The sequence below is a fragment of the Monodelphis domestica genome, chromosome 7 (assembly GCF_027887165.1).
Source record: "Monodelphis domestica isolate mMonDom1 chromosome 7, mMonDom1.pri, whole genome shotgun sequence".
Classification (NCBI taxonomy): domain Eukaryota; kingdom Metazoa; phylum Chordata; class Mammalia; order Didelphimorphia; family Didelphidae; genus Monodelphis; species Monodelphis domestica.
In genome coordinates, this window is record NC_077233.1 from 197446533 (window position 1) to 197469602 (window position 23070).

Genomic DNA, 23070 nt, shown 5'->3' on the forward strand with positions numbered 1-23070 from the left:
AGAATCAGAGAAGGGTGCAGCTGGGTGGCTCAGTGGATTGAGAGTCAGGCCTAGAGATAGGAGGTCTTAGGTTCAAATGTGGCCTCAGACACTTCCCTGCCATGTGACCCTGGGCAAGTCACTTAACCCCCATTGCCTAGCCCTTAACACTCTTCTGCGTTGGAGTAGGTTTAAAAAAAAAAAATCAGAGAAGCTTGTATAGAGGAGATAGCATTTGAGGTAATCAAAAGCAGGATTTGAAAAGGTTTGATAGTATTTTAATTGCTAGGAATGGAAAAATCTAGCATTAGGATTGGTTCAAATAAAGAAGGGGAAAAATGGAATATGTTGGGAAATATCAAATATTCAAGGTTAGCTGGAGTAAAATATTTAAGAATTTTATTTAATTTAAGAAGAACAAGCATTATCAGCATTTGGAATAAACTTTCTGGTAAGAAGTGAAGCAAGGTTGTCCATTATCACCACCAATATTTAGTGTCTTACTAGAATTGCTAGCTATAGCATAAAAGAAGGAAAAGAAACTGAACAAATTAGAATAGGCAGTAAGGGAACAAAGCTATTACTGTTGGCAGATGATATAATGATATACTTAGGTAAAAAGCTCTAGAGAATCAACTAAAAAATTAGTTGAAACAATGAGCAACTTTAGGAAAGTAGCAAGGTATAAAATATACCCAAATAAATTGTCAGCATTTCTAAATCTACCATTAAAACCCAACAGGAAAAGATAGAAAAGTTCTATTTAAATAACTGCAGATATAGAAATTGTATCTACCTGCCAAGACACACACAAGAACTATATGAAGACAGTTACAAAGCACTTCACATAAATGTAGATTAAATAATTGGAGAAATATTAATTGTTCATGAGTTATACTGTTCAGACTACCAAAGAATGAATATGTATAGAGCTAGAAAAAAATGACACAAAAAAAGATCAAGAATATCAAGGAAATCAAAGAAAAAAATGTGAAGAAAAGGAACCTAGCAATACCAGATCTCAAACTATATTACAAAGTAGTAGCAATCATTAGAACAATTTGGTATTGGAAAAGAAAAAAGTGATTGATCAATGGAAATAAATTAATATACAGAAGCAAATGAGCACAGTAATTTGGTGTTTGATAAGCCCACAGATCTCAGTTTGGGGGCAAGAACACACTATTTGACAAAAACTAATGAGAAAACTGGAAAGTAGTCTAGCAGAAATTAAGCATAGACCATCTCATATCATCTGCTAAGATAAGCTCAAAATGGGTCCATGATTTACACATGAAAGATATCCTAAGGAATTAGAGGAACATGAAAAAAATTGCCTGTCAAATCTATGGGTAGAGGAAAGATTCATAACCAGTTAAGAGAGATAAAATGGATAATTTTAATTACATGAAATTTAAAATTTTTGCACAAACAAAATCAATGCATCCAAAATTAGAAAAAAAAAAGCTGGAAATTTGGGGGAGAGAGTTTATGTTAAATTTCTATTATAAAGGTCTCATTTCTCATATGTAAGAGGCATTCTCTGGTTGTTAAATGGTCAAAGGATAGAAATAGGCTGTTTTTGCTGGAAGAAATTAGCTATCAATCATGGAAAAAAAGCTCTAAATCACTAATAATTAGAAACATACAAATTAAAGCAGCACTTAAATACCGACTCATTCATCAGGTTGGCTAAGATGACAGAAAAGGAAAATGACATGCTGGAGGGGATTTGAAAAAATAAGTATACTAATGTACCTTAGCTAGAACTGCAAACTTATCCAATCCTTCCAGAGAACAGTTTTGACATAATTTGGAACTGTATCTAAAAAGGGCTATAAAAACTGCACATACCTTTGGAACTAGTGGTACCACTAAGTTTTTCTGAATCTATCCTCTTCATTATTTTTTATAGCACAGCTTTATTCGGGCTACTTTAAATATTTTTGCCCATAAGAATCCTTTTCCTTTTTTTTTTTAATCTCCTTGGGTTATAGACCTAGTAGCATTGCTGTTACAAAAGCTATGTACTTGTATTTTTGTTTTTGTTTTGTTTTGTTTTTCATTTGGAATATTTTTCCATGGTTACATGATTCATCATTTCCCCCTTCTCCCCTCCCAAAGTAGATTTTTCCAGTAGTAACAATATGGCTGTGAGCGTTGAACTTTAAGGAAAGCTTAGTGCCATAGAATCAATACTTTTGAATTGTGGTACTGGAGAAGACTTGAGAGGCCCTGGCTACATAGAGAGAACACAAGACTCATTGGAAAAGACCATAATGTCAGGAAATGTTGAAGACAAAAAGAGGAGGAGCAGCAGAGAATGAGATGGATAATGTCATGGAAGCAACAAACATGAATTTGGATAGACTTTAGAAATAGGAGAGGATAGAAGGTCCTGGAATGTTGTGGTCCATGGGTGCATGAAGAGTCAGACAAGACTGAACAACAAAAATCCCAGAGACTCAGGATATAGATTCTGGAGGTCTAGTACCGAGAGCAGCAGAGCAGGGAAGGCAGGCAAAGAACAAGATTGTTTGGGTAAATGGCTGGATTAGTTGTGATGGGGAAGGTATGTTCTGAAGTAAGTTAGATAGAGTATGAACTGTCCTTTTCTTAATGAAATTTAAATTGGCATTAATCATATTATTAACTTGTTGACCTTGTAATCCATTAAAGGTGCATCTTTCCTATCCCTATTTTTTTCAAGTTAACTGTTGTTTAGACATGCAGCCTGCCATGTACAGGCAAGATCTGTACAATGTTAATGGAAGGCAATCTCAGAAAGAAAACACTAACAGTAAAAGAGAACCAAGATAGACCTCTTATAGAAATGGGATTTATGAGGCAGCTAGTTAGTTGGCTCAATGCCAGGCCTAGAGTCAGGAGAGACTTGGGTTCAAGTATGGCCCATGACACTTCCTAGCTGTATGACCCTGGGGAAACCCTGTTTGCCTAGCTCTTGCCTTCTATTTTAGAGTTGTTATTAAGAAAAGATAAAAAGGAGATGGGATTTGAATTGGATTTTGAAGGAAGCCGAGAAGCTGGGGTGATGAGGGAAAGCATTTCAGGAATAAGGGAGAACCTGTGAAAGGCACACAATTGGGAAATGGAATCTATAAGCTTGCAACAACAAGAGGACCACTGTCACTGATTGGAAAGTACTGAGAGTGAAAGTGGAGATGAGATTCATTGAGGGACTGGTAATAGTCTAGATATGAATGAGAGTGGTGATGGTGGGAGTGGAAAGGAAGAGATTATCAAGACACTAAAGTAAAAATAGTAGGATTTGTCAGATATGCATGTTAAAGAGATTGTAATTAGAAGATTTGGGAGAACAATATTTAGTGGGCTGCAGCATGGTGAAGAGGGGATGACAGGACCGGGAATGGCCTCCTGAGCCTTAAAGGAAACCAGAGATTCTAAGAGGTAGAAGTGAGAAAGGGAATAGGCACTGGAGAGACACTGGAATGAAGGGAAAACTTGAGTGCTAATCTCTTCTTGGAGGCTCTGTAATGCAACCCAGATGATGTCACCTACTAAATGGGGAGGGGAGTGACCTTTGGGACCAAATCCTTTCTGAGCCTGACTACCTCAGCTAAAGCAAGAAGGTACAAAGTATACAGTGTCCCACCCCCAATTCCAAATAACTAGCATATAACTTGTCATGTGGATTGAAGTGAATGCACAGGAGCTCACCAACCAAGGTAGATTTGAAAAACTCATTATAAATACAGCAAGTTCAGGTATTGGAGGATAAATGAAAAAAAAAAAGTATGGCATAGTTCTGCAAGAAAGTGTCAGGACTGAAGCACAGAAGGAAATGAGGCTTGCAAGAAAAGTTAAAACTAAGAAAAAAGGATTTCTTTAGATATATTGGGGGAAAGAAAACCAAAGTAAAGAAAGAACAGCTTACTCAGGGTGGATGGGATGATAAGTGAAGATAGTGAATGCAGAAATACCTCAAAGGCTTTTTGTGCTCTTGTTTTCTATGCCAAAAAGATTTATCCTTGAACTGGAAAGGATAGAACAAAAATGAATAATAAGAGAGCTGATAACAACATCTAGCTGCTGTTGAATTCAATCCCCCAGGTCCAGAAAAAATATATTCTAAAAGGACACTACGTACTAAAAGTAATGAAAAAAATTTGTTTATGTGATTATGAAGTCAGTGTAAGATAGATGGAAAGGGGCAAATGACTTGATTTTCAAAACATACTCTGCAAATGACAAACCAAAGAATTTAAGTTCAATTATTAGGAAAATTCCAGACATTCAAGAGATAGTGACCGAGAAGTGATAGACTAAGTTGAGAGTGATATTTTTTTTTTTTACATTAAGGAGCATGGGGGTGGGGCACAGGCAGCAAGCTTGGCTATATATATATATATATATTTTTTTAATTTGTTTGTTTGTTTATTTTAAAGGTTTTGCTTTTTTTTCTTTTTCACCTGGAGAGAGAATGGGAGGAAAAGATTTTATGTTAATCTTTAAAAATTAAATTAAAGAAGATGGTTTATTGTTTGCTTTTTCAGTGGGTAGGGGAGGGGCTGAAGGGAGGAAAAAAATTTAGAACTCCAAAGTTTAAAAAAAGAATGTTTAAAATAAAGAAAGAAATGATTAGTAAATACTTAGCTAAAGAAGCAGTGATTTCAAAGAGTCATCATAGCTTCATCAGAAACAAGTCATGCCCAATTAACCTCACTTCATCTTTTTTAACAATTACTAGACTTCTAGATCAGGAGAATGCTGTGGGTGTGTATATACACACATACATATAATATATATGGAGGGGAAAGAATTTACTTAGATTTTAACAAAACAATGGACAAATTTTTTTCTCTTACATTATATTGCCTCAATTATATATTCTAAAAGGACACTACGTACTAAAAGTAATGAAAAAAATTTGCTTATGTGATTATGAAGTCAGTGTAAGATAGATGGAAAGGGGCAAATGACTTGATTTTCAAAACATACTCTGCAAATGACAAACCAAAGAATTTAAGTTCAGTTATTAGGAAAATTCCAGACATTCAAGAGATAGTGACCGAGAAGTGATGGACTAAGTTGAGACTGATATTTTTTTTTTACATAAAGGAGCATGAGGGTGGGGCACAGGCACAATATAATTGAGGCAATTTTTGATGAGATTATTAGTAGGCAATGAATAGGCTTTCACATCTATTTCCCATAGTATACTACAAAGTTTTTTTTATCCCACTATTGATTAAAACAGGGGTCAAACTCACTGCTACAAAACCCCAAAGGGTATCCTAGGACCAGATTAATATGTAATTAGGAAATGTTTAACAAAATAAATGAAACTACAATACAACATAATGTTAATATGAGGTATTCTAAGTTAATACAATATTGTAGCCAGCAAAGATCCCTTTCTACTTGAATTCAACTCTACTGATGTAGAGGAGACAAGATTCTACATTGTTGATTAATTTTTTATAAAGTAGATGGTTTGATAGGGCAAAAATATCATTTTAAAGACTCTTCCAATAAGGTATCTCCAAAGCAAATACCAAAATGATACAAGATTCCTAAAAAGATACAACCTCAGAGATAATCTTGTTTCATGATCATAAAAACCAGGCAAGGCATAAAAGAGTGAATACTATGCATGCCAAAGAAATCTCTCATTGTGAAGGAAAACTAGCACATAAGTCTAAGATAAAGATGGATTTTCTCTACCCCTGGGGTTGGCTTTCTGTTTATTGATTACATTAAGATCCCCTTAATTCAAAACTGGTCCCCTTACAAATAAATCAGTCAAAAGCACATTAAGGATACAAATAGAGATGTTATGGGCCAACATATTAGTAGAACTAGAGAGACCTGAGTTAACTCCTACCCTCCCTATGATATTGGCTAGTACTGTTGTAAGAAAGGAGGCAGTAGCACAGTCCTGGAACAATTGAGATTAAATTTATCTCCAGGTAGATTGATCTAGGACTCAGCTCTTGGCCCTTTGGACCTATATAAAGTCCATATAAAATCCATATATAAGAAGAATATAAAAATCAGTTTTTTTAGAAGTTATGCTTCATAGATCTCAAATTATAAAGCATTTGTGTGTTCCTTATAAGATTTTTCCCTTAATATGTGTGCCTGATAGTTCATTTTAAATATTTCTTTATCATAGAATTTCACCTTAGTAGTCATCTAATCCAATTCATACTTGAAAAGTATGAAAAGTACAATTTACCCAGCATGTGATCAGCGAGTATTTACTTGAAGACTTCCAGTGAGAGAGCAATCATCCCCCATGGCAGTTCATTTCACTTTTAGATAGTTCTCTTTGTTAGTAAGTTTTCCTTATATCAAGCCTAAAAGTTTCCTTTGGCAAATTTCACACATTTTTTTGTAGTTCTACCCACTTTCTTGCTAGTAAAATTATGTCTCTTTTTTGTGCCTAGGAAATTCAAAGAGTAGTAACCCCTGACAGATTTGGGGTTCAAAACAAAAGTTTTCTACTATGCTTTTCTACTCTGATTCCTGGGTCACATAAGTATATCTTTTTAGTAATATATAATGCTATTATTCCAAACTCCACTTCTTAGTCTTTTACACATTTTCTTTTGAATAAAGCATACCCTTCCCATCTAAAGAACTATTAAGCTTTCCTGTCTTCATACTTTGTGTAGACCATTTCCTATATCTGGAATGTACTCCTTCAACTTGTTTCTCTATTAGTGTTTCATGGAATCTCTAGTTTACTTAAAAACTCAGCTTCGAAGCCACCTCCCATTTGAAGCTTTTCCTGATCCTAGGGCTTCCCATTCCCACCTCACTTTTTGCCCTTTTATACTTAGGTGTATACATATTTTTATGTCCCAATAGAGGGACATAACTCCTGGAAGTCAAAGACTCATTTTCATCTTTCTATTCCCATTGCCCAGCACAGTAACAGCCACATAGTCATTTTTTTTTTAAACCCTTACCTTCCATCTTGGAATCAATACTGTGTATTGGTTCCAGGGCAGAAGAGTAGTAAGGGTAGGCAATGGGGGTTAAGTGACTTGCCCAGGGTCACACAGCTGGGAAGTGTCTGAGGCCAGATTTAAACCTAGGACCTCCCATCGCTAGGCCTGGCTCTCAATCCACTGAGCCACCCAACTGCCCCCCACATAGTCATTTAATAAATGCTTATTGGTTAATTGATTTATTCCAGTCACGGGGCTCATCCCACCAAGTCTTACTGATAACTCTGTATTTAAATTAGTTTCCCTCTGTTATCCAGTTTAGTGGTTATAGAGAAGCTGTTTTCTCCTCTCCATTTTCATTTTTGTCTTAAACCCTTTTGATTAGACTTCTGAAACTTCAGACAAATATATTCTTTTCAGCCCTTGTTAAGTGCATTTTAGCCTCAACTTAGTGTTGTGCCTATATTTTAAACTGTAATCCAATGATCTAAATTCCATGTTTAGATACTCTTCTTTGCATTTTTTTAACCCTTACCTTCTGTATTAGAATTGTTACTCAGTATCAATTCCAAGGTAGAAGAGCAGTAAGAGCTAGGCATTTGGGGTTTAAATGACTTGCCCAGGGTCAGACAGTTAAGAAGTATCTGAGGCCAGATTTGAACCTAAGACCTCTCATCTCCAGGCTTGGCTCTCTATCCACTGAGCCACCTAGGTCCCTGCAAATATTGTCTTAACCAACCTTTCACATTTCAAATCTGCTTTTGTCTTCTTAACCACTTGGTTTTTTATAAACAGAATTGATGAAAACCCTATCTGCTGGTGCTCCTAAGGTTTCCAGTTATTGGCTAATACTTGTAGTCTAATAATGTTTTATCAGCTCCTTCCAGCAATATCATTTGTGTCTGTGTCAATCGCCAGTATTGAATAGTAGTCATCAGTGTAGAATAGTTCTCTTTGGTAAAGCCTCTTGAAAAGTTGGGTGATAGAGGACACATTTCTTAGGGAAAGGGATGAGGTTGATAAATAGTGCTGCTGTCTTAAGGTCATGTCACTGCCTTCCTCATCCACCTGAGGTGACTGGAACTAGAAGCAGCCTTCATTATTCAGAAAGGATTAATATATCAGTGGAATTGGAAGAATTTCCTTTATCTCTTGGAGCGAAAGGAATAGACCAGGGAAAAAATGAATTATTGCTTGGTTTAATGCATATATTAAATCATTATCTCCTACTTTATTTTTAAAATTTACCTGCATTTGCTTTCAGAACCTATGATACCTGTGAAGTAATTCCAGGACCCAACCTGAATATGATAGTTGGAGCTAATGGAACAGGGAAATCCAGCATAGTTTGTGCCATTTGTCTTGGATTGGCAGGTAAACCATCTTTCATAGGCCGAGTAGATAAGGTAAGTAAAAAATAACATTTCTTATTCAAGGTTATCATTTGCTTATTGCTGAGTAAATTATGAATTACTTAATGATGAGTGGGGAGGGTGTTGTGTGTATATGCATTCATAGAGATGTAGGGAATTTTTTTGCTTCCATAAGCCCATTTTATTTTATTATAATTGTCAGGAGACTTCTTTTTTCCCTACTGCTTTTTGGTAGTCCTGATTTAAAAACGTTATTTAGTCATTGTGCTTCATTTTTCTATAGATGATTTTGGGGAAATTTTTCAATTCCTGCAATGTCTAATGTGTCTGTGACATCTTTCATAATGTATAAGTTTGTAAGTTTTATTTTTTAGCCTCTGTCCCTGTTTAGCCTCTAGCACCAACTTTATGCCTCAAAGCATCTCAAATTCAAAATCTCCAAAACAACTCAAGATCTTTTTCCCTCAAACCCACCCGCCTTCTGAATATCCCTAGAGAACCTCTATCCTCAGGCATTTACTAGCTGTGAGACCCTGGGCAAGTCATTTAACCCTGTTTGCTTCAGTTTCTTCATCAGTTAAATGAGCTGGAGAAGGAAATGATAAACCATTCCAAAATCTTTGCCAAGAAAACTACAAATGGGATGGGTTGCAAAGTCGATCACAACTGAGTAACAAACCAAAGTGATTTCTTAAAGCACAAATCCATCCATGTCATTCCTCTACTCAGTAAATGTTGGTGACTCCCTATTATGTTTGGGGGAAAATTTAAGTTCCTCTCTGTGGCATTTAAAGCCCTTTACAACCTGAACTTATACTTTATCCCCCTTCAGGCATTTTGTTTCTAATTCAATACTCGTTTCCCATTTTCCTTACTTTTATTCTGACTGGCCTTCTGTGCATAGGGATACATTCTCTCCTTGCCACTGTCACTTAAATCTGTAGTTCTTCCAAGATTCACCCGAAGTGCTATGTTCTCCATGAACCCTTTCCCAATTCCCCTTAACTGTCAAGGCCTCCCTGTTAAAATTACTTTGTATTTATTTTTAAAGTATGTAAATATATAGGTCCCTCCTGAGAATATGTAAGTTCCTTGACAGTAGGAACTGTTTAATTTTTGTCTCTATCTTGGCACAGTGATAAGCACATAGAAGGACTCAAATGCTTGTTGACCGATTTGTTCATTGAATGTAGAGCCCTGATGGGATAATACAAGAGTCAAAAGTACATTTGAGAGAAACGGTTTCACAGTATCAGAAATCACATGTGTATGTATTGCATGAATTTCATATAAATTATACCCCTTATCCCATTTGAAAACCCATTTTGGTTGGTATCAGCCCTACCCTTCAGGCACCTCATGGTTATCTGGCTGCCTCTTTAGCAGCTTTACCCTCATTGAACTCTTGGTGCGTAGAAGATAGGACTCTGGTCCAAACTGAGGTTAAGTGTGTCCAACCAGTCAGACCTAGAAGTTGTAACATAAATGGCTTTATAAGAAAGGAGACCGAGAAAGCGGGGGTTTTTTTTGTTGTTGTTGGGCTCTTGGTGTGCAGGGGCTGGAAATTCTTGCTGGCATGGCTACTTTGGGCTGGCGAACGGAGACAGCATGGCAAACTCAGATTAATTAGACACAGCCAAGTGATCGTGTGATTTCCTTTTTCTCTCCTAACATTTACCAATAAATAATTATAAATTAATATGTAGTCTCCAGAGAATTTTAATCATAACAAGATATAAATATGTATTCAAGTTTCTATATCTTATAGCTTCTGTTTACTAAGTGTTTTTCTGCTCAACATCTGTGAAAAGGACTACACAAACATAATTTTTGCCTTCTCAAAAATTTTCATTATATTCTCACCAGCTTTTTCAATCCTTACTAGTAGAATAGAATTAGAATTCTGTATCTGTTTACATTAAGCTTTAGGTTCTTGAAGACATATGTTGCCAGTATACTGGGCTTTATTTTTCCATTTTGTTAATTTTTTATTTACCCAACAACCTGTTCTTATTAAAAATGTAATTTAATTTTTTTCATCAGCAAGGTTTTTTAATGTTTATATGCAAACATAGCTAACACTAAAATATTTGTACTTTACTATATTAGGATATAAAATTAGCATTCATTTATTTAAAGGAAAAAGTCTACATGCTTATCACAGGATGGCTAAGCTGCCTAATGCTAGACAATAACGATTTATATAGATAGTTTACAAATAATTCGTGGAAGGAGGAGAACATATTAATAATTTATTATAGCTTTTGTTGGTCATAACTTAATGTGTTTTTCAGTAGCCTCCTTTTCCCATATGTTCACTGTCCCTCTACAATATACTTTATCAATCTTCTTTATTTCAGTTGTAGCTACCCCACTTGGATTATTGCAATAGCTTCCTGGCAAGGCAACCAGACTCTACTCATCTTTTGCCTTAATTAGTCTATGCTTTATTCTACTACCAGAAGAAAATCCTAGAATTCAAAGTCTTCCACAATCTGGTGCCATTCTATCTTTCTTGCTTTATCTTTTAATAATCCTCTTCATGTGGTCTCTAATCTAGCTAATGTGATTATTTGACAAAATTAATTGCTTTCCCATCTCCCTGCCTTTGCTTGTGCTGTTCTTTACCTGGATTGCTTTCTCAGTTCTTTTATTTCTGTCAAATTCTTACCTATCCTTTAAAGCCCCAATCAAATACCACCTCCCTTAGGAAACTTTCCCTGACCCAAGTCAATTATGATCTCTTCTCCCATTGGACTTTACATTTCACTTGTTTATGCATCTCTTGATCATTTTTTTATATTATTTTGTACTACAGTTATTTATGTATGTGTGATAGATCCCTTTTTTAGTCAGTAAGCATCATAATATTGTCTTATCTAAACTCTTTCTCCCAGTATCTATGTGCTACCATTAGAATGAATTAAAGGTAACATGTGGGAAAATGTAGTAGTAGTGCCTAGAATTTAGGTATTGAAACCTTACATAGTTGAAGACATGTGTATATGTGTGTATTAAAGGATCAAATATTGCCACCTGATGAATATAGATATTTAGTAATAACTATGCTGAATGTCTGCTACCTGGTAAGTTGAATAATTTCCCCAAGAATTAACTCATTTTGCTTTTTCGGTCCCTAGGTTTGCTCTTACGTGAAGCGAGGATGTGCCAAAGGCTCAGTTGAAATTGAATTGTGAGTGTTGAAAATTCCGAAGCTACATTTCAATATTTGGCCTATTGTATCCATTTAATATATATTATTTTGCTATATTTTGACTGTAGGAAATGGTAAAAATATTGATTATATCTTATCTATAATAATTTAATAATAATAATTTAAAGTATTTTATTCAAGCAAATATTGTTTAACTTTGCTTTTTTATTTTTCTTATAAAAAATTTTTAAGATGATTTCCAATTGGAAATTATTTTAGATAATGTATTGTGATATCAAATGTAAAAGAATTTAACAGTATGCAGTGTTGAAGAATTGTATGTGGTTTGGAATGTGACATATTACTCAGTGACATAAATGTAAGCCCAAAGCAAAGTTACATGTTAGTGAACAATTACAGAGAGAGAGAGAGAGAGAGAGGGAGAGAGAGAGGGAGAGAGGGAGGGAGAGAGAGAGAGAGAGATTGATTTTAAGTGAGATGAAGTTAAGAAAGCTCTAGTAGCAGCTGCTTCAGATTTCTCTTCTTAACAATCAGTTTGCATAGCTATCAAAGTGAATGGGACAACTAAGTCAGTAGAACATAAGGTGGAGTCCAGTGGGCTTGGGTTCATATTTGGCCTCAGATACTTCTGGCTCTGTGATCCTGGGCAAGTCCTTTAACCCTGCTTGCCTAGCCCTTGCCCTTCTGCCTTTAGTTGGTACTGAAACAAAAAGTATGGGTTTAAAAAACTGAAAGAATTCTAATAGGGTATATGGAGGGAAAATATATAGAAGGAAGTAAGTATGATAGAAATACAAAGTAAAAATGGTCTTAATACAAAATTGGCTTTTTCAGGTGGTTTAAATGGAAATTTACTCTGTTCTTTAGAATATATACAAGAACCTCAAAGAATTTTTAATCTTTGAAGTGTTACAGTAATAGAGAAATCATGTAAAAGGAATAGGTTAGGAGAGAAAGACTGACAGAGTATTGAACTTGGAAGAGACTTTAAAGATCTAGTCTAACTCTTCATTGTACAGATGAGGATACTGAAACCCTGAGAAATTAAGTAAATTTTGTATTCAGGATTGCACAACAGTATCAGATCCAGACACAAGTCTTGATCATAGGTCCAATGTTCTTTATGCATTCTATGCTTCTTCCTAACTTATAAGTTTGAGTAATGATGATTTTTTTTTTAATTTTTAAGTGTATAAGAAGAGAAAGTGCAAATGAGAAATCAAACTTGAAGAATTCATAGCTAAATTGATCTAGATTCACTAAACAGAATTAAAAATATTCTTTAGAGTAGCTACAGTAGTCTTAGGAGAGAGGTAAATAAAAGAAATCTTGGCTCTATTTTCTGTACTATTGAAAAAAAAGAAATTGCACCAATAATTAAGAAATCATTTAGATTTGGATTTGCAAGATTTAATTTTTTTTAATTGTGTCTTATCTAAGAATTCACAGTGGTTAAAATTAAATTATACTTTAAAGACAATGTTTAACTTTCCTTGTTCCAGCCTCCATAGTCTTTTTATTTGTTCTCCACTCCAGAATAAGAATGGAATGAATGTATCTTGTTTCAGACTAATTAAAATATTATTATTAGGAGATGAGATCATTGTCTTTAGCTTATCACATTTGATAATTCCCACTTTATCATGCTGGGTTGTAAATAGTTTATCTTAAAGGTATTTTTTGAGTTAATTTAGAATGAAGAAACTTGCTCTTCCTACTGACTTTTTCTTATTTCTATGAACAACATCACAATTTTTTCCCAGTTACAATTCAAAAATTTTATATCACCTTTGATATTTCTCCTTTCCTTAACCACCATATTCCATTAGTTGACAAGTTCCATCTATTAAATATTTGCAGATTAAATAATTGAATTCTATTAGAGGTAGATTGGGTTTCAGTGTTTATAGTATTTTTCCCTTTAAATAATTTAGACTTGAAAATAAGTATTTTAACATTTATAGAAGGTTAATTATATATTATTACTTGTTAAGCTCTATTAAAACAAAGTTCTTTCTACTTTTAAGATTTTATGGGTCAAATACTAAGGGAAGAGAAACCCTATAGGACTTCAGATAGGGTAAAAAATGAACTATATGGTGGGGGTTTTGGTTATGATCCTTACAACTGTGACAAATTAATTTTGATGCCAGTGAATTAATTAATGCAACTTTCAAACTGTATTTTGAAAATAAAATATTTTAAAATATGTTTATTAAACAGGTTCAGGGCATCTGGAAATGTCACAATTACTCGAGAGATTGATGTGCTTAAAAATCAATCATCGTGGCTCATTGATAAAAGATCTGCAACTCAGAAAGCAGTAGAAGAGCAGATAGCAGCTTTGAATATCCAAGTAGGCAATCCATGTCAATTTCTTCCTCAGGTATGAAGAAATTGTAAACTGGAAATTTTTTTTTTTGCATGACTTGTTTATTTATTTATTTGGCAATTTTATTTAATTAGTCAATTTAGAACATTATTCCTTGGTTAAAAGATCCTAGGAATTACGCAATTCCACTGGGTTTAACATGAGTCCTTGATCAGAACCTATTTCCATATTGTTGATGTTTGCATCTAGGATGTTCATTTAGAGTCTACATCCCCAATCATGTCCCCATCGACCCATGTAATCAAGCAATCGTTTTTCTTCTGTGTTTCTACTCCCACAGTTTTTCCTCTGAATGTAGATAGCATTGTTTCTCATAAGTCCTTCAGAATTGTCCTGGATCATTGCATTGCCACTAATGGAGAAGTCCATTATATTCGATAGTACCACAGTGTATCAGTCTCTGTGTACAATGTTCTCCTGGTTCTGCTCCTCTCGCTCTGCATCACTTCCTGGAGGTTGTTCCAGTCTCCATGGAATTCCTCCACTTTATTATTCCTTTTAGCACAATAGTATTACATCACCAACATATACCACAATTTGTTCAGCCATTCCCCATTGAAGGGCATCCCCTCATTTTCCAATTTTTGGCCACCACAAAGAGTGCAACTATGAATATTCTTGTACAAGTCTTTTTTCTTATTATCTCTTTGGGGTACAAACCCAGCAGTGCTATGGCTGGATCAAAGGGCAGACAGTCTTTTAGTGCCCTTTGGGCATAGTTCCAAATTGCCCTCCAGAATGGTTGGATCAATTCACAACTCCACCAGCAATGAATTAATGTCCCTACTTTGCCACATCCCCTCCAGCATTCATTGCTTTCCTTTGCTGTTATGTTAGCCAATCTGCTAGGTGTGAGGTGATACCTCAGAGTTGTGATTTGCATCTCTCTGATTATAAGAGATTTAGAACACTTTTTCATGTACTTATTAATAGTTTTGATTTAACTGAAAATTGCCTCTTCATGTCCCTTGCCTATTTATCAATTGGAGAATGTCTTGATTTTTTGTACAATTGGTTTAGCTCTTTATAAATTTGAGTAATTTGTCAAGGGTGATTTTAAATGGAATTTATCTTTCTAATTCTTGCTGCTAAGATGTGTTGGAGATTTATAGAAATGCTGATGACTTATGTGGGTTTATTTTGTATCCTGCAACTTTGCTAAAGTTGTTGATTATTTCCACTAGCTTTTTGGTTGAATCTCTAGGATTCTTTAAGTAGACCATCATATCATCCACAAAGAGTGATAGCTTGGTCTCCTCACTGCCAATTTTAATACCTTCAATTTCTTTTTCTTCTCTAATTGCTACTGCTGGTGTTTCTAGTACATAATAGTACATAATAGAGGTGATAATGGGCATCCTTGTTTCACTGCTGATCGTATTGGGAAGGCTTCTAGTTTATCCTCATTGCAGATAATGTTTGTTGATGTTTGCCCATGATTTAAAGCGCTTTTGGTTCTTGGGGAGAAAAATAATTGAAATGTTTTGGGATACATTTAGTGAAATTGTGTAAGCTATATTTTAATAAGAAATAATACTTAATGACATAGCATAATCTTACTTTCCAGTTTTAGTTGCAAAATTTAAATAAATAATATTTTTCATTAATACTTCTTTCACTGGATCTATACTGTCTTCAATGTACGTTTTCTTTCTAAAGTTACAGATTGTAAGCAATCCAAAGTTTCCTATTCCTGTGTAGTTATCTTATGTCCTAGTGTTAATCTTCCTCTAGGGTTCTACTCAGTGTACTAGGAGCCTTTCCTTTAGATCTCCCAACTTTGTGTTAAGGCCATGATTATTTTTGCTATATGAATGGGCCTCCTCTTTCTGATAAAGATATTAATAATACCCATTATTTCAATTCTTCTGGGCAGTTAATCATTAGTGATAGGCCGCATACTACTTATGCTTACCATGTACCTGTCCATTACCCTTTGGGTGACTAACATTTAATTTTTCAGAGATATTACTATTCTAAGGTTCACTACTGTATAGAATTATCAGAAGAATATTAGTGTTTAAAAGATAGGTTTTTGCTTCAGGAAAAGTTTGGGGATATTGAGTTCAATGTAAATTTTCCTAAATGTAGCTTATTCTCTTCCTTTTCTTCAATGTTCAGCAGAGTTCATTATCATTCCAAAATGTCTGTACAAAATGTTTGTATTGCTGGATCAGCTTTATAGAATGACCATTCATTATCATAGCCTGAACAGTTTGTTCAGTCATTTAAGTTGTGACCAACACTGTGGCAGAGAATGGAATGCTTTGCCATTTCCTTCTCCAACTCATTTTACAGATAAAGAACTGAAGCAAACAGGATTAAGTGCCTTGCCCAGGGTCACACAGCTAGTAAAGTAGTATCTGAGGCTGGATTTGCATTCAGAAGAGTGAGTCTTCCTTGCTCCTGGACCAGCACTATCCACTGTGCCACCTACATGCCCTAATCTGAGCAGTAGACATTCCTTAACCACTGTTTTTTTCTTCTGTGAATAATTAAACTGAACTCTTTTGAGAGAGATTATAAATCTCATTTAGGAGGTCAGATAGATAAGATACAGATAATTCTCATAAAGGTATTATAAAAATGGGAAAGTAGGCATATTGGTTAGTGATTGCAATTATTTTTTGTTCTTTTGGGGAGGGGGGAGATATAAAAGGATCTGTGATTCTTTTTTCTCCAGGCATATGGGGAAAATTCCTTGGCAATATACCCTTTTCCAGATAGCTAAAGAACCTGTCCTTTAACATCCTCAAAAATGTGATACTTCCAGGAGATCTCTTCTGTGTCTAGCTAGTCCAACTGATTTTTTGTTCTCTCTTTTTTCCCTTTAGTGCCATTTCTACTTCTTCCACAAGCCCAATTTTATTAAGTCTCCAAATGTGGTCTCTCCATTGTCAATTATGGGGGAAATTTTTGATATGGAAATCTTGATATACATGAAACATTTTTCATCTCTTAATCTCTCCTTCAAGTTTCATGTTTATGTGTTCCAAGGATGATATGGCTTAATTAAAATTCTCATCATCTATAAATTGTTTTTCCACTTATTCTTGCAGTTTATGAGAAATGCTTCTCATAATCTTCAATCTTCTTCAATCTATCTGTTTAAAATTTTTAAAGATGAATTTGATACATATCCTAAACTAATGTTGTAATTCTAAATTGGTGTTGCCTTTGACTGATATAACCACTTAGTGGGCTGATCAAACATTTTCTGACTGAGGCAGTTTCTAGATACTTGGTTTTCCTTATTGGGGTAATTACTTCATGTCAGCTAAATATTTTTAGGAAATTGTGAGAGTTCATATAAGTGTTGTTCTATTTCTTTAGTACCAGTATCAGTAACTTATCGAAATAGGTCAGTTTGGACTCGCTTCAAGTACTTGCTATACTGTCTCATTTTTAGTCTAATTTGGCATTGATATCAACCTTCACTTCTTCTTTTGATACTATTTCATTTTAGATAAATACATTTTCTATGTACACCAATTTTTGTACTTTAAAGTATGGAATTAATTTGATTTTTTTCCTATAAAGATTTTAGAAAACATAAGAGCTACATTCATGTTATTTTATCATGGTCAAAAGTTATCTTTTTTTTTTTTTTTTAATCTAGAGTCCAGAGATTCTTAGCCCTTTTTTTGTATGTTGTGAACTTCTACAGTCTAGTTTCATGATGGTGAACCTATGGCACATATGCCAAAGATGGCAGGCAGTGACCTCTCTGAGTACACATGCTGTTGCCTGCCAGAGTTAGTTACCAGAAAGGCAGAGGGACTCAGGTGGAACAGCTGGTTCCCTTCCCCCTCTCTATGGTGCCTTCCCCCCCCAACCCGTTCTGCACAGAAATCCAATGGAAATACCTCTCCCTCCCCTGAGCAGAATGCTAGGGTCACTCCCCTTTCTTTCTCCCTCCCCTGTCTGGGGTTGGGCAATGGGAAGGTGGAATGATGGAAGGGGGAGCACCTGGTCTCTAAAAGGTTCACTGTTACTGGTCTAGTTAAATTTATAGATCCCTTCTTAGAATAAATGATGTTTTTAGGTATAAGAAATAAAGTACAGAAGATTATAAAGGAAATCAGTTATATTGAAATATAGCTACCAAAAGATTTTTAAAAACAAGTTCCTGGATCCCAGGTTAAGTACCCCTGCATGTTCTAGACAATTGTCCTTTGACTGACTTTGATCATAACTCTGACAAAAGACTACCTGTAGCATTTGTTTTTACCAATACTTCACTTAAAAAATAGCTTTGTGGTACTTAGAAAACATCCATAAATTACAAATCACTATTATGTTTTATGTAATGTCCGTTTCGTTTTTAAATACTGTTTCTGATACTCTAGGACAAAGTTGGAGAATTTGCAAAACTCAGCAGAGTTGAACTTCTTGAAGCTACTGAGAAGTCAATTGGTCCTCCAGAAATGCACAAGTTTCACTGTGAACTCAAAAACTTCAGAGAGAAAGAAAAACTACTCCAGGTATTTAATAGTATAGCGAACCAGATTAAAAACCATCTTTCTTAGACTGAAGTTGTGATATGCATTAATAATGTAAAAGATAATTTGTAGATTACCATTATCTTATCTCTAATTTGTTCATATTGGACATTTATGATCATGCTTAAAGATGATGTTTAAGTAATTAATTCCATTTTTTTTTACCATCCCAGGTTGATAAAATTATCCTAGAATGTACGTGTGTATTGATTTGTGTGTGGGTATGTGATAATACTAGCTTTAAAAATGATAGTGTAGCCAAGATGTTAGAGAAGGTACATAGACCCACCTAATCTCTATGAACTTATCCTCCAAAAAAACTCTACTATTGAAGTGGTGCACTTCATAAAGCGAGTCCGGACACCCAGAAGTTCAATTAATGGAACCAATACTCATTTATTAATCTATTGATTAATTATGCATACCTAACTGACCAGGGCAACCTTCCTAGTGAAAGTTGTACTGGACTGAAATTACAATGCAGTTTTTATAGGATACAAGATATAAAGCAAACAATGTTCATTATGAGACATAACTTTGATAGTGCAAGAAGCCTTATCATCTAGAAGTCAGTGGCGTGAGGTACAGGGCATTCCTTGTATATCTTATCCTAGCTGCTGGCTCTAAGGGAGTTATTTTCTCATGGATTCTAACAATTTTGAGCTGACTGACCTTCACAGGAAAGCTCATTTCTGATTTCTACTTTCCCAGGAAAAAACATATGTTTCTGGTCAATGACAGTTTATCTCACTTCACTATAATGCCTCAAAGAATTTTGGACCAGCATAACCCATAAAAAGACAGGGTAAAATAAATTTTCAGCCCAAAACAACTTAGAGGGCTGGCATGGAACATCTAGTGCACTAGGATGGAAGTGGAGCTCAAAGCAGCATGGCAAGACAGGCCCCACCATGGTGACAGGCCTAGCTGAATCAGTAGCTAAGGCTTTCAGATTGTAAAGGGCAGAGTGGGGTTGAACATCTGCTCAGAAGGAGATTATAGGGGTCTCTTCGCTGGTTCTGGGTGCAAGGCCCATCAGGGTAAGGAAGAGCACTAGCACACACCAGTGCTTGTGGCCATGGAAAAGAGTGCTTATGGTGATTCATATACCAGAGCACAGGCCAGACGAGTATTAAAATACATATCTCCTTATATCATATCACCTTGGAAGAACTGAAAGCTGATGGATCCCCAGAGCCAGCTCTGAAGGCAGTTGCACAAAGAACCTGAAGCCTTGGAACAGTCCTCCCTTCATCACAGTTACAGAGTCCAACTTTATCATGTTTTTGTTTTTAATTAAACAAAAAAGGCTGGAAAATAAGCAACAAAAAAAGAAATTTAGTATAGAAAGTTATTTTGGTGACAGGGAAGACCAAAACACAAACTCAAAACAAGACAACAAAATCAACACTGCTGCATCCAAAGTCTCCAAGAAAAATAGGAATTGCCCTTGAGCCCAAAAAGAATTAATGGAGCTCAAAGTGGATTTTAAAAATCAAAAGACATTCAATACAATTAAAATATTTACATACCTACATGGAAAGATGACTCTTTAACACCTAAGAACTTTATCATTATTAGGACAGATAGAGTATACACAGACCGAAGGCAAGGGTGTGAGTAGAATATGATGGGATGATATTAAAATAAAATTAAGGCATGAGAAAGAGGAATGCAATGGGAGGAAGGGAAGGGAAAAACAGATTAGTATAAATTACTACACATAATAGAGACATGATACAACATTCAAAGTGGAGGGGAAGATGGGTAAGGTAGAGAGGAGAGCACCTGAATCTTATTCTCATCAGAATTGGCTCATTGAGGGAAAAACATGCACAATTAATTGGATATAAAAATCTATTATATTCTATAGAAAAGTAGGAAGAGAAGGGGATAAGAGAAGTAGGGGTGGGAACTAATAGAAAAGAGGACAAATTGGGGGAGGTAGTGGTCAAAAAGTAAACAGTAGGAAATAAGATGGAAAGTAATCATAATAGTGCAAAAAGGTTTTACAAGTTTAATAAAGGTCTCATTTCTCAAATGTACAAAAAATGGGTCTAATGTATAATCCTCATTTGATAAATGGTCAAAGGATATGAACAGGCAATTCTCATACAAAGTAATTAAAACTATAGTCATGCAAAAAAAATGCTCTAAATCACTATTAATTAGAGAAATGCAAATTGAAAACTAAGATACCACCCCACACCTATCGGATTGGCTATTATGACAAAACTTAAGAGGAGATGTGGGAAAATTGAGAAACATAATGCACTGTTGGAGTTGTGAACTGATTCAATCATGCTGGAAAGCAATTTGGACCTTTGCCCAAAGGGCTATAAAATAGTACCTACCCTTAACCCAGTATCATTACTAGGTTTGTATCCCAAAGAGATTAAAAAAGGAGGGGGGACCTATATGTACAAAAATCCTTAAAGTAGTTTTTTGTGGGAGCAAAGAATTGAAAAGTGAAGAGGTACCCATCAATTGGAGATTAAGTAAGTTATAGTATATGATAGTCATGGAATACTATTATGCTGTAAGAAATGACAAGCAGGAGGAACTCAGAAAAAAAACTGGAAAGTCTTATACAAACAGAAGCAAAGTGAAATAAACAGAATCAGGAGAACATTGAACACAGTGACAGGGATACTGTACAAGGAACCACAGTGAATAACTGGGCTATTCTCAATAATACAATATCCAGAATAATTCCAAAGGACTCATGATAAAAAGTGTCATCTGTTTCCAAAGAAAGAACTGATGAGGCTGAATCCAGGCCAAAGCAAACTTTTTTTTTTAACTTACTTCCTTCCACAAGAGGACTAATATGGAGAAATGTTTTATATGATTGCACATGCAAAATCTATATGAGATTGCTTACCATCTCACAAGGGGTGGAGGTGGGGTTGGAGGATAGGAGGAAGGGAAAGAATTTAAGACTTAATATTCTTTGAAAAATGTTGGAAACTGGTTTTAAATGTAATTGGGGAAAAAATTAAATTAAAAAGAAAAAATGATTGTCTGTTTTAGCAATGTCCTTCCTAAAGCCTTTTTTAGTAATAGAACTGGATAAAAGTGACTGATATTTGATGAGAAAATATTCTAATTTTTTCAGTTTGATTTTTACTCTAAATTCAGGAAAGTTTTTGTGGTGGCATTTCAAAACAAAAAAAAAAACTGAAACCAGTATGGAATTTGAGTAAGACTAGGAACAAATTATTCTTGCTAACTTAATGAAATACGCGTACTTCCCCCACCCCAAATTGTTTAGAAACTTTCCTTTGTCATTCTTTACTTCAATTCAGTAAACATTAAGTGCCTACTGTGTGCCAGGCACTACGATAAACACTGGGGATACAAAAAGGGACAAAAGATAGTATCTGCCCTCAAGGAGTTTATAATTTTCAATACTTTTTTTTACCTCCCATTCCTTTTTTTAACCCCTTAAAGTCTGACTTTTGATCTCACCTCTTGACTGAAACTGTTTTCTACAAAAGTGGTAAAGAACTCCTTAATTGCTAAATTCAGTTGCTTTTTCTTAATTCTCATCTTTTTTGAAAATGTTGACTACCTCCTTCTGTGAGTATACTTTCCTTAGGTCTCAGGATGACATCCTTTCTCCTTGTTCTACTTTCCGTCTGACCACTCCTTCACTGGATTGTTATCCATAACTGGGGGGGGGAGGGTCTTATTCAAGGCTCATTCCCAGGGCCTTTTCTCTCTCGGTACCCACTCTTTGAGGATTTTGTCACTTGATCTTCTCAGGTCCTGAGGTTCATTTATGATCTCTTTGCAGATGACTAGCCCCAGTCCTCCCACCCCAAGCCCTTAGCTGCTGCCCCAACTCACAAGTCCCTCAGAACTGTCCTGGATCATTGCATTGCTGTAGCCAAGAATCACATTTGATTGTTCCACAGTATTACAATTACTGTGTATGTTGTTCTCCTGGTTCTGCTTATTTTACTCTGCATCAGTTCGTGTAGGTCTTTCCAGATCTTTTTGAAATCCTGGTTGATCATTCCTTATAACACAATAGTATTCCATTACCCTCATATACAATAGTTTGTTCAGCCATTCCCCAGTTGAGGGACATCCCTTTAGTTTCCAATTCTTTGCCACCACAAAAAGAGTAACTATAAATATTTTTGTGCATACAGGGCCATTCCCATTTTTTAATCTCTTTGGGATACAGTCCCAGTAGTGTTATTACTGGATCAAAGGATATGCATTCTTTTATAGCCCTTTGGGCATAGTTCCAAATTGCCTTCCAGAATGGTTGGATCAATTTACAACTCCACCAGCAATGTATCAGTGTTTCAATTTTGCCACAGCCACTCCAGCATTTATTACTTTCCTTTCCTGTCATATTGTCTAATCAAGAGGGATATTTTTTCATTTGATTATTGATAGCTTTTATTTCCTCATCTGAAAACTGCCTATTCATCCAAACAAGGCCTTTCATTACTCCTTCTTTTGTATGCCCAGAATGTCCTCCTTCCTCTTAAAATTATTGACTTCCTTCAAGGCTCAGGAGAGGGGCCACTTTTAAGGGGAAAGCCTTTGCTCATCTCCCTAGTTATTAATCTCTCCTTGAAATTATTATTAAATAGAGTGCTCTAAAGATGTAAACCAAGAAAAATGTTAGAGTCCAACCCCCTCACTTTATGAGGAAACAGAGACTCACAGAGTTTAAGGGAAGTTGTATAAG

At 35.2% G+C, this 23070-nt stretch overlaps 1 protein-coding gene across 9 annotated transcripts in view; it reads left to right on the plus strand.

The window, feature by feature from the left end:
- The window catches only part of SMC5 (structural maintenance of chromosomes 5), a 91116-nt gene that overhangs the window by 3603 nt on the left and 64443 nt on the right, over positions 1-23070 (plus strand). For all 9 annotated transcript variants that reach the window (XM_056806245.1, XM_056806242.1, XM_056806241.1 and 6 more), the window contains exons 2-5: positions 8182-8323; positions 11431-11483; positions 13689-13851; positions 18207-18341. In XM_056806245.1, the coding sequence (XP_056662223.1) occupies positions 8182-8323; positions 11431-11483; positions 13689-13851; positions 18207-18341 (493 nt within the window). The remainder of the gene's footprint in view (positions 1-8181; positions 8324-11430; positions 11484-13688; positions 13852-18206; positions 18342-23070) is intronic.